This window comes from Vicugna pacos, chromosome 18 (assembly GCF_048564905.1).
Source record: "Vicugna pacos chromosome 18, VicPac4, whole genome shotgun sequence".
Taxonomy (NCBI): domain Eukaryota; kingdom Metazoa; phylum Chordata; class Mammalia; order Artiodactyla; family Camelidae; genus Vicugna; species Vicugna pacos.
In genome coordinates this window covers 27674685-27687899 of record NC_133004.1, presented here as the reverse complement: position 1 = coordinate 27687899, position 13215 = coordinate 27674685, and the positions used below count along the sequence as shown (strand labels likewise).

At 39.1% G+C, this 13215-nt stretch overlaps 1 protein-coding gene across 1 annotated transcript; it reads right to left on the bottom strand.

The window, feature by feature from the left end:
• Positions 1-2099: 2099 nt before the first annotated feature.
• Positions 2100-12812, bottom strand: ANKS4B (ankyrin repeat and sterile alpha motif domain containing 4B). The gene is made up of 2 exons (XM_006212123.4): positions 12596-12812; positions 2100-3842 (listed from the first exon to the last, which is right to left on the bottom strand). Exons 1-2 carry the CDS (start codon positions 12757-12759, stop codon positions 2768-2770), a joined length of 1239 nt encoding a protein of 412 aa, XP_006212185.2. The 5' UTR covers positions 12760-12812; the 3' UTR covers positions 2100-2767.
• Positions 12813-13215: the final 403 nt, after the last annotated feature.

The window sequence follows — 13215 nt, the reverse complement described above, 5'->3', positions numbered from 1 at the left end:
AATCTGCATCCTGCTTCCAGCCTAGACAACATATCCAGTTGTTCAACAGTATTTATTGCATACCTGCTGTGTGATGGACCGGCACTTGGTGCAAGGTATATATCAGTGCATGCAGGATGGAGAAAACTCCCTATCCTAAAGGAGCTTGCATTGTAGTAGGGCAGACGCTAGCTTCTCCACTAGGGAAGTGGGCATAGGAGAGTTCCCAGGAGCTGGAACTCTTTAATTTGCCTCCTTTGCTCCCTGATATAAGACTCAGGGTAATTCTGTTTGGTTCATACATTTTGAGCCAATCTTTGTGATAATCCCGGATACAGTATTTACCATTTAAATGGAACGGGGGTTATTCAGAGAATGGCAGACGAGCCTAGAGAGTCTATAAGCTAGGATACGTTAATATAAATAAAATGTAACTGTTGGGAAAAAAAAATAACTTCTAACAACCCATTCTGGCTTCACAGAGTTTTACATTATTCACTGTTATTACATAAAGGGATTATGTTTGCTCCTTCCTTTTTAATCCAGCAATTGGATGGGTTTTATGTGAGGTTTTAAAATCCACGTGTTCTTCAAATTCACATCCCTTTATCTTATCACAGAATTGACAGGAAGTCCGATGGGATGGTCCTGGTGAGAGCTTCCGGTTCTGCTGGGCAAAACGTACCTTCCCTTCCTTCCCATATTTCTGAGCAAATTGCTAACCCCTTCAGTAGGGCAGCCTGGAAAATTCCAGTGAGACATAATCAAATCCCATGAAGCAGGACCAAATCCTATAATGCTGAATTCCAGTAACATTTCTGCTGTCTTTTCTTATTTTTCCCTAATAGTACTTTCCCATTTCTATTCTGCCAAGTAGCAATGCTGGTTTCCAGTCCAGAATTCTTTGTACCGCCCCCTATGCTGCCTCCTATTTGCTAGAATACATCATCTGGCTTTCTATATTATTTTTACCTCTGATGTTGATGTACAAAGCATTAATGGGAAGCATCCTTTTTGTTAACAGTAGCACTCCCCTAGTGGCTTTTACTTCTGCTATATCTTAGCAACGAGTCTCTCATCAGGCAGATTCTGGGGGATGCTCAGAGGGAGGATCCTGGCATCTACAATAATGAAAAACTAATACAGGCAGACTCAGACACTGCAAACTTTTTCTGAGTGCCTTCTATGTGACTGCTGCTTTTGTGTACATTATTTCACGTACAGCTGCAGTTTATTTCAGAACAAGGAAATGTGATACTTGGAAACATAATCATCCCCTGATATCACATATTTATTCAATAACTGACAACCTTTTCTATCCATTCATTGAGGAAGAATGTGCCAGTTGTTTGTCAGATCTAAGCATCTGTATCCTCCATGGTGCCTCTTGAAGTAACCCAAACAGATGTGAATCAGGAAGCATGCTGAAGCTGTTTCAATATTACACACATAATCAATGGTAAATTCCACTTAATGCAAGTCTGGCTAAAAAAAAAAAAATCCAATGAAGCTTAGCTATTCAAGTAGGGTTTCAATTTGAGTTTGGGATTTGCCATTCAAATAACGTCAGCAGCAGTGTTGCCCACTTATATTGTAGAACCTATGCATATTCATATATGCAGAAATGATAGATAACAGTAAACAAAAGACATGTCCATAATGAGCTTAGCAATGTAAAACTTACTTTTACAACTGAATTCTCCTTACCAAGAACCTAGATTTAGTTTCCCTTTTTTTTAAGTTTCAGGAGACACTTGTCCTTAGAAAAATCATCTAGTGATTCTAAAAATCATACAGACTTCTTTTCTGTATCCTTCTTTCTCTCCTCCCCCACTCTCTCGTTTAAGCACTATATTAGTCTGCTAAAGCTGCTAAAATATCACAGACTGGTTTCAACAACAGAAATTTATTTTCTTACAGCTCTGGAGGCTGGAAGTCTAAGCTCAAGGTGATGGAAGGTTTGGTTTCTCCTGAGGCTTCCCTCCTTGGCTTACAGATGACTGCCTTCTTGCTGTGTCTTCACATGGTCTAGTCTCTGTGCATGTCCATCCCAGGTGTCTCTACCTCTTAAAAAGACAATGGTTATTTGGAATTAGGGCCTCACCTCATTTAACCTTAACACAGTCACACTGGTGGGGAGGTCAGGGTTTCCACATATGAATTTTGGAGGGACAAAAATTCAGTCCATAAAAGGTCCCATACATTCTATTTTTTTCCTTCTCTTGCCCTACCTTCCATCCTGTCTCTGTCCTTAGACCCATTTCTATTACTTGTAAACATGTAAACATCTGTTGAAGGGTTAGACACACTTAAATTGGGCATCAAGCCACAAGTCAACGGAGGGACTTTAGTCTCCACTAACCGACAAAGCCATAGAGCTAAGGACAGAGCTGGAGTTAGAATCCCTAGGCTATGAGGATCAGAAGTTAAGCAGAAGCTAGTGTGATGAGAGATTATAAATTTTAAGTCCAATGTTAGGAAAGTAAAGAAAATATTTTCCCTTCTCTGTCATCCAGTTCTATATTTAAAAATAGAAAGGATAATTGAAAAGAAATGCCATTTTCTTATTTGCAGATCTCCTTGAGTTTCTCCCTGACGATCTATTTGGACAGGTATAGAGTATTTTTCAGGATAGCGTTTGGGCCTCTTTTCTTAGGTGGACATCTCCAAAAGCCTAGAAACCTAGTCGTCTGGTATTGGGTAGAGATTGGGTGTTGCCTGGAATGCTTCCAGTGGGCCACAGCATCCCCCGACTGCTGCAGACTCACACTGATGCCCCGACACTCCATCAGAGGCTGGTGTCAACCAACTGCCCAGGCTGTTGTAGCACCTGCTTCCTTCTGTTTACGGCATTAAGAACTTTCTTCCTGGGACCCAGCTGCATTTGTATGTTCTGAAGGTCCTCATCAGAGCAAAGCAACAGAGCTTCCAGATCAATCTGCTCTCTCATGAAAATAGGAAGGAATTCTTCCAGGTGGTGGGAGTGTAAGAACACTTCCAGGGGAGTAGCATCAACCACGTCTTCCTCCCACTCCACTTCATCCTCATCCCAAGGCAGATCATCTTCATGGTTGTTTTCTTCTCCCTCTTCACCAGCCTCAGCTGCTTCTTGTCTCTGAAGCCATTCACTGGGTATTTTAAACCCCAACTCCCTCTTTCCGTCTAAGATTTCTTCAGGGCTCAATATTCTCTTCCTTCTAAAAACAACATTTCCTAAACCTGGACGGTTGAGAATGGATTCGTGTTGCACAGAGCTGTCCTCCTTGGCTGAGAACTGGAGCTTCTCTTTGAAGTCCCCTGAGAATGCATCTTCCTCCTCCTCTCTGAACACTTCCATCACATTCCTTTGCCCACTTCTGCTCTCCTTCCCTACCTGCTCTGCTGTATCTTTGTTCTTCTTGAACTTTATCTTGAAGGTGTCTTTAATGCCTTTAGATAGTGACCCGAATTTGTTGGAAGCAGAAGCATTTGAAAGGGATGGCCCGGAGAAACTGCCCTTGGAAGAAGAAGGGGTACCAGATTCTTCCTTGCTGTAGGTGCGAGCCATCTTATTTTGGTGCTTCTCCTGGAGCCTCTCACACTCTTTGATCTGCCTCCTGGCATTCTTCTGAGCCTGCTCCTTCAGCCTGGTGACCTTCTTGGGGTTCATGATGTTTTGGGCAGTGGCAGCCTTATCCAAGAGGGCGACACATTCACTCTGCTCTCTGCTGGCAGCGGCATCCAGTGGAGACCGTAAGTCATTGTCCAGGGCAAAGATGTTGGCACCAAAGTTGACCAAGAATGAGACGCAGTGGGCATGACCATTGGAGGCTGCATAATGTAAAGGAGTATTTCCCCAGATGTCACATTTATCAGGATCCCCTCTAGAAAAGAAAATAAGAAAAACACATGCAAATGGTTTTCTCTGGGCATGACATCCAAAAAAAAATTTTTTTAAAACACATGTTGGGGAGGGTATAGCTCAGCAGTAGAGGGTGTGCTTAACACACACGAGGTCCTGGGTTCAACCCCCAGTACCTCTGTTAATAAATAAATAAACAAACAAACAAACAAACAAACAAACCTAATTACCTCCCCCCCAAAGAACCCCAAAATGCATGTTAATCCTGCCCTGACATTGTCACAAGATAACTTCTGAACATCCCAATATGTCACATCCAGACATCACACAGCCAGAAACAGAAACCCGTATCTCTACCCCCATCTCCTTTTTAGAAGCAAGAAAAGCTTTCCAAGAAACTCCCCAAATGAGCAAATTTCATCTCTCATTGTCCAGAATTGGGTCATGTGCCAATGGAAAGGGAAACAGAGCTACCTTGTTTATTTGAGGTCAATCAGAAATTTCCCCTGAAGCTAGGGATAGGATTACCCCATGGTGTGCTGGTAAATGTTTAACAACCAGCCTACCCAGAAGGGAAAAATAAATCAAGTTCTGATTTATAGCATGTGCCGATTGCTGTGGTGTAAATACACTCACCACAGCACATTTCAAGCTACTAATGTGATATTACTGGATGCAGAATTTGGAAGAGATGTGCAGTAGCTCATGATTATAAATTATTCCCATCACATAGCTATATAATAGATGTGTGTAATCTTAAGTGCAAAGAAAACCATAAAATATGGTTTGAATATGGTTTGAATAAAATATGACTAGAAAATGATGAGTTTTGAGTATTTCCTTTTTAATATAATTTATTAAATTGTAAGTTTATATAATTTGGTTTTTAATAATGTATGTGTTTATCTGATTTGAACTTCCTGAAAATTTAGCACTCATCTCTTGTGAGCTGGTAAGAGCTGGTTCTGAAAACATACTCGGCACCTCAAAAGCTCATGAAGTTGAAACAAGATAGAAACAAAAATGATAACATGGAGAACACCAAGCCTGTTTTGCAGAATGTAAGGGAAACCACAGATAAAGACATAACTGGCTGACAGCCCCTCTGACTGAGCATGAGCCATCACACAGGTACATTCAGAGACAAAAATGGCTGATAGTATATTTTGGGTGTCAGACTGAAAATCCACCTCATGTTACATACTGGAGCCCCCATCCCCAAAATTGCACATGCAATGCATGAAGAGGCATGAAGGACTGCTCAGAGAACTCTTGAAACTTACACTGAAACTGACACTTTCCACCAATCATTTCCGAGCCCCCTCCCCTTCTTGCTCCCCACTTCCCAGATAAATGCCCATTCAAAAGCCAATCAGGGAGACAGATCTGAACAGTGCCTCCTCCACGTTGCTGCACTGCAATAAAGCCTGTTCTCTCTGCAAAAGACTATCGCCTTGGTCTTCCAATTGCGCAGCGGGGCAACAAGACCACTTGCTCACTTACAGTTCCAGCACACCACTGCTACCCTCCTCTGAGTCACATGTAGGGAAATAAATAACAGAACAAAACTCATTCCCCATCAGCAAGGAAGAAGAGAGGAATGGATGTTGGATAAGAAGAAAACAGTCTAATACAACTAAACTCATAAAAAAGGTCCATTGATTCCTCCATTTACTTCCACGTAATTACAGTGTTTTATATGGGAATGGTTATGCAGTGGTTTCAGGTTGAATTGCAGGTATTGTGGCCAGGGATCCCATGCCTGACACAGAATCAGGTACCTGGTAGGTAAAAAAGATATGTGGGATGAATGACTGCCTACTGGAATCCTGCCCCAGGGCACACTCCCCACCCCTGCCCTTCTCCTATGACGCCTTGAGTTAAAAACAAGCACAAATAAAAAGTAAAGTAACAACTTCTTGTTAACTATGGCTGTGACCCCAAGCCACTGCTGAGAACTCTGATAATACAGGTGCTAAAGGGCACCTTTCCTTGTCCTAGTCTAGACCCCTAAATTAGGATCTCAGTAAACTTTTGCCAGGCTGGTCCCATGGAATGGCAGGAGAGAGAGTCTGAGAAGACCTTTTAACATTCCTGGAAAGTAACAGGTGGAAACAGAAGACAAGGTATCTATGTATTCAACATTCATAAAGCATTAGAAAAGTACACAGTGAATATTCAATGAACTTTACCTGTTATTTCCCTTGTCTCTAAACTCAAAGTCCTTAATTTCATATATTTATTTTTTTCTCACACCAGTCTAGTAAATTCCTGCAGCAGTACAATAGCTCTTGTGACTTTCTAAAACTTAGTCTTACTTAATTCTTCCAATATGACTTGCCCACCCCCTAAATACATAATATGCTGCAGAGGGCAAAACCTGTGTCTTTTGTCCTTTGCATCCATATAACCTAGCAGATGTCTTAAACTCAGCCTAAAGAAGTCAAGCAGGTATTGAGACAGTCTGGGACCTTGGCAGACCTCTCCTTGAGCAACAGAATACAAAGAAACTATAAAGGACTAAAAATAACTGTGTACATAAACAGTTGGGGCAAATTATGAACAATAAGATACAAAAAGACCAAAACTCCAACTGCCACTTCTGAGGTGTCAGGAGCAAAAGCAGGGTACTGTGCATGATCTCTGCACACAGCACCACCAAGGGGGTGGGTCAGCCACCTAAGCCACCCCTGCAGTCTGACCCATGGATCCACCCCTACCCTCACCCTACTTAAGGGACCAGCTTGCCCCTACTTAGGGAGTGAGCAAGGAAAATTGTTACTTGTTTTCCTTCCCTTGTGTGCAGCACACGTCCCAATAAAGGGACTTGCCTGAATTTTTCATCTAGCCTCATCAATTTCTATTGATTGAGTCCAAGAGTCCTGGTCGGTAACAGTAATGTAAGTAACTGAATGGGGCCAGATTTGTTCTTTCAACGAAGTCATAGTTAAAGGCAAGCTCCATCTAAAAGAATAGTTGTCACTCAGCTGTGGCTGATTGCTACCTTGAATAAAAGCAGACACAATATTGCCAGAGCTTTCATCTTCCAAACTAAGCCAGAAATCCAGAATTTCATGTGAAACTTTCTAATCGTTAAATGTTGGCTCAAATTTAAGAGAAAAATACGGTGAAGTCCAAATAAAATATATTTGTGGGCTAGATCCAGCCCATAAGCTGGCGGTTGGCAACTTCCTTCTGAGCAGAGAGAATAGTGGAAGCAGATGCACATGTGGGTGACATTTTCATATTTGGGGAACCAGGAGTATACTCCCGTGTGACTAGTGTGACCCATACATAGAGGTGATAGCAAGGCAAATAAGTTTAAAGAGGAAGGAAAGAAAAGAAAATTGAAAGCAGAGATTAAATAACACAGTTCTGTCGGGCAGCCACTTTTAGGAGGGCTCTGGTTAGTCTGCCTGATTTAATTATCTTGGATCAAAGGAAATCTTCTTTCAACCTTAACACAGTTACGTATCTTAGGGGAGTACAGTATCTCACCCCCAAAGATGGAGTTTCACTGTTTATTTTAACCAAACACCACATTCAAAAGACATCAAAGGAGGATTGTAAAACATCTGAGATCTTACTATAAACATGAACAAAAACATACTGATTAAATTTGCCTGAAATTAAATTGGATACGTTAAAAAAGAAATTATTGAAACGAGGGAGCTGTGGTGAGGATGTTACTGCGTATTAAGGAGTTCGGGTTAAATCTACATGCTTCAGGCCTTGGAATAGTAGAATTTTCCCATCCCAAGGGATCTTAAGTTATCCTTTCAAGATGGGAAGAAAAACATGAAGAAAATCTGACATGACCCCAAAGATTGTTCTTAAGAAAATTTCAAATGCAAAATTCCAAATTTACAGATGAAACTGTCAGTAAGCTGATTTGCGAGTTTCCCCAGTGCATTTAAGATATTTCCACCTTCAAAAATTCTCTTTATAGACAACTTTCCAAATTAATGTACAACTTAAATCAAAACTTTTTCTGTCGACAAGCTGGGGGGTCCTTCAAAACTCAATCTCTGTCTTTTGAGCCTTAGACTTACCATATGACCCAGGAATCCCACTCCTGGGCTTGTATCCAGAAGGAAATCTACTTCAGGATGACACCTGCACTCCAATGTTCATAGCAGCACTATTTACAATAGCCAAAACATGGAAACAGCCTAAATGTCCATCAACAGGTGACTGGATAAAGAAGATGTGGTATATTTATACAATGGAATACTACTCAGCCATTAAAAACCGACAACATAATGCCATTTGCAGCAACATGGATGCTCCTGGAGAATGTCATTCTAAGTGAAGTAAGCCAGAAAGAGAAAGAAAAATACCATATGAGATCGCTCATATGTGGAATCTAAAAAACAAAAACAAACAAACAAATAAAAACAAAGCATAAATACAGGACAGAAATAGACTCATGGACAGAGAATACAGACTTGTGGTTACCATGGGGGTAGAGGGTGGGAAGGGATAGACTGGGATTTCAAAATTGTAGAATAGATAAACAAGATTACACTGTATAGCACAGGGAAATATACACAAAATGTTATGATAAATCACAGAGAAAAAATGTGACAATGAGTGTGTATATGTCCATGAATGACTGAAAAATTGTGCTGAATACTGGAATTTGACACAACATTGTAAAATGATTATAAATCAATAAAAAATGTTAAAAAAAAAAAACAACAAAACTCAATCTCTGTCTTTTGAGCCTTAATGTTCTTCACATTTCTTGATAGAATCATTACACATACCTGTCCAGATATTCACAAACTAGTCCCCCACATTTGATAATCAGAGTCCAATACTGATTTTATAATGTTTCCTTGGACTAAATCTATAAAATTTTAATCTGATTTTTTCCTATCCCTTTTTTTTTCCCAAAAGAGAAACTCAATGAAAAGATGTTTACATAATCATATTTTGTCCTTGCTTTTGGGTAGATTAGTACACTTAGGCAATCATTTTTAAAACTGGATTGTTATTATTGTTACAAAACAGACAATTTGCTTATATTAAATTTGAACATTTATTCAATTTCAATTTCTCCTTTTGAAGTTGATTTGATTTTGGGGGCGGAGTTGTTCTCAGGGAAAAAAAATCATTCTTTCAAAAATGTTTTTCTACATAAGAAGGAATATTGAGGCTCACTGGTAATCAAACAAGTGCAAATAAACACAATACACCACCACTTATTTGCCTATCAGATAGGCAATGATTAGAAAGAATAATCAATTTTGGCACAAGTGTGAGGAAATGAACAATGCTGGAGGGAGCATAAGTGTTTCAAATTTCCTGGCAGAATATGTTGCCAAAATCCTTTAACATATGGCACCCTCTTGAATCAACAATTCTTCCTTAAGGAATTTATCCTGAGGAAATGTCAGACCCTTGTGCAGAGATGAATGATCAAAGATATTCATTCCAACTTATACATAGACGGGATTCAAATTAAATGTCATGAACAAGCAACTGATTAAATAAATTAAGATGAAATCATACATGTCAAGGAAATGGGAAAAGGGTGGACTACACAACAAATTATTTAGAAACAAATGACTAACCACTTGGAGAAGGTACAGTTAAATCATAACCTCAAATCTTAGATCAAATAAATGATATATCAATTAAGTATTTAAAATTTCTTAAAAACATAAAAAAGTACTGAAGAAAATATCTGTCAATATTTAGGTATAACCTTAAAGTTGGAATTATATGGTAAAATCAACAGACTTAAGTATATAAAGATATAAACGTACATATATTTATATTTTTACTTATATTAAATATTTGTTTTTAAAAATACGAATTATGTATTGTGAAAATACTTGTAAATATAATGACAAAAGGCTGATAGTCTAACTTTAAAAAGCGCTTCTTAATAAATCAATGAGAAATGTTGAAGACCCCAGTATAAAAGTGGGACAAGGTTATAAATACACAGCTCACAAAAGTGGAAATATCATGGCCACTAAACAGAAAAAAAAATTCAAACTCACCAGTAATCAAAGGAAAGAACATTAAAGGCACACTGATATATCATTTTGGACCTATAATATTGAAAAAATGGGTACTCACTTTCTGAAGGGTGATTTGTCAATAAACACACACAAAAAAGTTTAAATTGTGCACATGCAAACTGATTCAGAAATTTCACTTTGGAGAATCTATTCTGAAGAAACTGTGAGCAAAGATTTATGTACAAGGATGATCATCACAACACTGTTTAAATTATGGGAAACAAATTGTCCAAAGGAGACATTAACTAAGAAATGTATTTTTAAGTAGAATAGTAAGAAGTATTTTATTTTAAGAATATTTTTATTAAGTAGAATGCTAAGAAGTCCCCGAAAATTAAATTAGAAAAGAATAAAAAAATTTTTTTAGTGTTTAAAATAAAAATATATATATTAGAAAAGAATATATACTGACATGGAAAAAATGTCCATGATGTACTGAGGAGTATAAAAAAAGAAAGCATACCACAAAAAATGTATACTTAATATAGTATTTCATATACTTTTATATATTTATTTATACACACTATATATACACATATGCATATATATTAATACACAGTATGTATACAAAATGTATAAACCAATAAATGTTAACAGCATGGCATTAAAAGGACATTTTTTCCTTTATAATTTGTGTATATATATATATAATTTAATTTTCTGGGCTCAATTATGTTACTTTTGTGATAAATAAAGACCAGTAGAATAATTAGGATAAAAAAAATGTTTCAGGAACAATGATCAGTACATATATATAAACTAAAAAAAATGTGCAGTATATTGTATAAATGTATTTACATGCAATATAATGTATATGTGCAGTCGAACTGTAATAATCCTACCTAGGAAAACTGAAAAGGGAAAAAAAAGAAATAAACAAATAGTCTATGCACTTAAAAAAAAGTTTCAAGCGTACAAAGGGGAGAGAGAGAAACAGAACATCTAGGCATTTCCATTTAAATTGAACCCCAAAGGGAAGAAGGGCTGACTTTGGCTGTGAACTATCTTGCCCCTTATGCAGAGGTGGCACACTCTGAGTAGGTGAAGACAGAAGAGGAGAGGTGATACAGTGTCACAATCTGGAGAAGGCTGACTGATGGGGGTGAGCCTAGAGGTGGTGTCTGGGAAACAGAAGTCAAATCAGACAAAAAGAATGGAGAACATCATCTTCCCTCACTTCCTCATTCGGTGTTCAGCTCAGAAACTCTCACCACATTTGGTCCTTCTAAAGAGCCCCCCCCCCCGCTTCAGTAAAGAGTGCCAACATCCACGAGCTGTCGAAGCCCAAACCCGGAGCCTTGATCCTCCTCCTCCTCTATCCACCCACCCCAACAACCAGTGAATCATAATCAAGTCCACGTCCGAATCGCCACTTAGATGCATCTACATCTCTCCATTCCCACTGCCACTATCCTAGTCCAGTTTGTCCGTCATCTCAACCATGACAACAGCCCCGAACATCTTCTCTGACCACTGGACGACTGCCTGAGCAAATTTCGTGAACAAAAACCTACCAGGTGGCTTCCAGGCACAAACCCATGAGAGTGGCTTCCCCTGCCTTTAGGATGAAGGTCAATTCCTTAACAGAGTTTACAAGGCGCTTGTGATCCAGTCTTGTCTCTTACAACTTGGCTTCTTCCCAGTCAAGCCACATCCAGCTGTCCTCGACCTCTTCAGAGCCTAGCATGCAGTGCTCTCACCTGGGGGAAACACTGTTTCTTCCACTTGATCTGGCCAACTCCTTCTCACCTTTCAACACTCAGCTTAAATGCTGAGGAAAGCCTTCCCTCGCTACCTAGATTGGGACAGATATCTGTGTTATTTATTTAGTGCCCCCTCTCTCCCTCTTTGTAACACCTATCATATGTGACATTTGTCTACCTCTCTCAAATCTAATCATCATGAGGACAGGAACCGTATCTTTCTTATCAATTACACAACATCCCCAGTGGCTAGCAAAATGGCTGGCACATTGCAGATAGGTATAAATACATATAAGTATAAATATGCATACATAAATATGTATTGGATTGAAATAAATTCACTTGCCTCCTTTACTTAACATTTTCTTTTTTTCTTTCTTTACCCTTCTTGGGTGATAGTTGCCAACACGGCCGAGCCCCTCCAGTAACAAACAGAGGACAAGAGCTAGCTAATTTCTGGTAGAATTTGCAGGGGGAGTATGTGTGCATGTATGTATCTAACAGCCTGAGAGGTAATGAAATTAAGACAGGCTGAAGGTCCCTTTAATAGTTTGTAAAGCCAGCAATTTCATCTAAGAATCATGAGCTTGCACTAGGATTGAGTACTTTTTTTTAAAAAAGGCTGTGAGATTTAATGGCGTAGATGAAAAAATAAAAACACATTATTTGTTTCAAAGTTGACATCTTAAAATGAAATAGAGCAATGATCTCTTTTTAAAGAGTCATGCATTTACATGTCATGGAAAAGATTTTTAAAGGCATAGAATTAAAATATCTGCCCCCTCCAAGGCAAATAGTAGTGCCTTAGAGTGCAGAATCTCAGTGCATGTGGCTTATACGGGATCACTCCCCAGGTGCTGGTTCTCAGTGTGGAAAGAGAGCATCTCTGGGCAGTTTTCTCCTTTTCTCTAATAAGACAATCATTTACACAGACTGGGAAGAGATCAAAAATTTTTAAGTAATTCGCTGCCTCTTGCTGCTGTCTGTAAAATCCTACCGAACGCAGTTTCCAATCAAAACCATCAGACTGAACTTACCCTCTGCAGCAGATTATTTCTAGGGCTTCCAAGTTCCCATGGTAGGCTGCCAGGAGTGTGGGAGTCATGCCATCTTCATCAGAAAGATTCAGATCTCTCTTGGTAGCCTCTTTCAGAAGTTCCAGATAGCTATCACTAGCAGCTTGGTGGTAACGGGTGGACATTTTTTGCTTCTCACCAAAGCTTGGCCAGGTATCAGTCTCCAGGCAGAGCAGGATGTCAGTGAAGCAGCCTTTCTACACACCTGGTTAATCAGTGACAAGGAAGAACCACACCCCAGGGCAAAGCTCATTCCAGCCTCCCTCCATGGAAGGCAGCCAGGAAGGTTCCCAGCACTGACCTTCAGACCTTTTCTTTCTAGAATGACCATGACATTGAATATTGAGGACTGCTGTGTTCATCTTGAGTGTTTTGAGGCACATTTTTTAATGTCCATTAACAAGTCATGAATATAACATTGGTCATCTAGAAACAGAATGAAAAAAATAATTTCAAAACAATTTAGAACTAGGTCTACTTCACTGGGGAGGTCTATTTTTTAAAGCACTGGATTGAGGTACAATTTGCATACCATGAAATTCACCCATTTTAAGTGTACAATTCAATGATCACTACTAAAT

Coding starts and splice junctions, on each gene's coding strand:
- ANKS4B (XM_006212123.4), bottom strand. CDS start 12,759: ATGTCCACCCGTTACCACCAAGCTGCTAGTGATAGCTATCTGGAACTT. Junction 3,843..12,595: donor GAAATAATCTGCTGCAGAGG/GTAAGTTCAGTC, acceptor TTTCTTTTCTAG/AGGGGATCCTGATAAATGTG.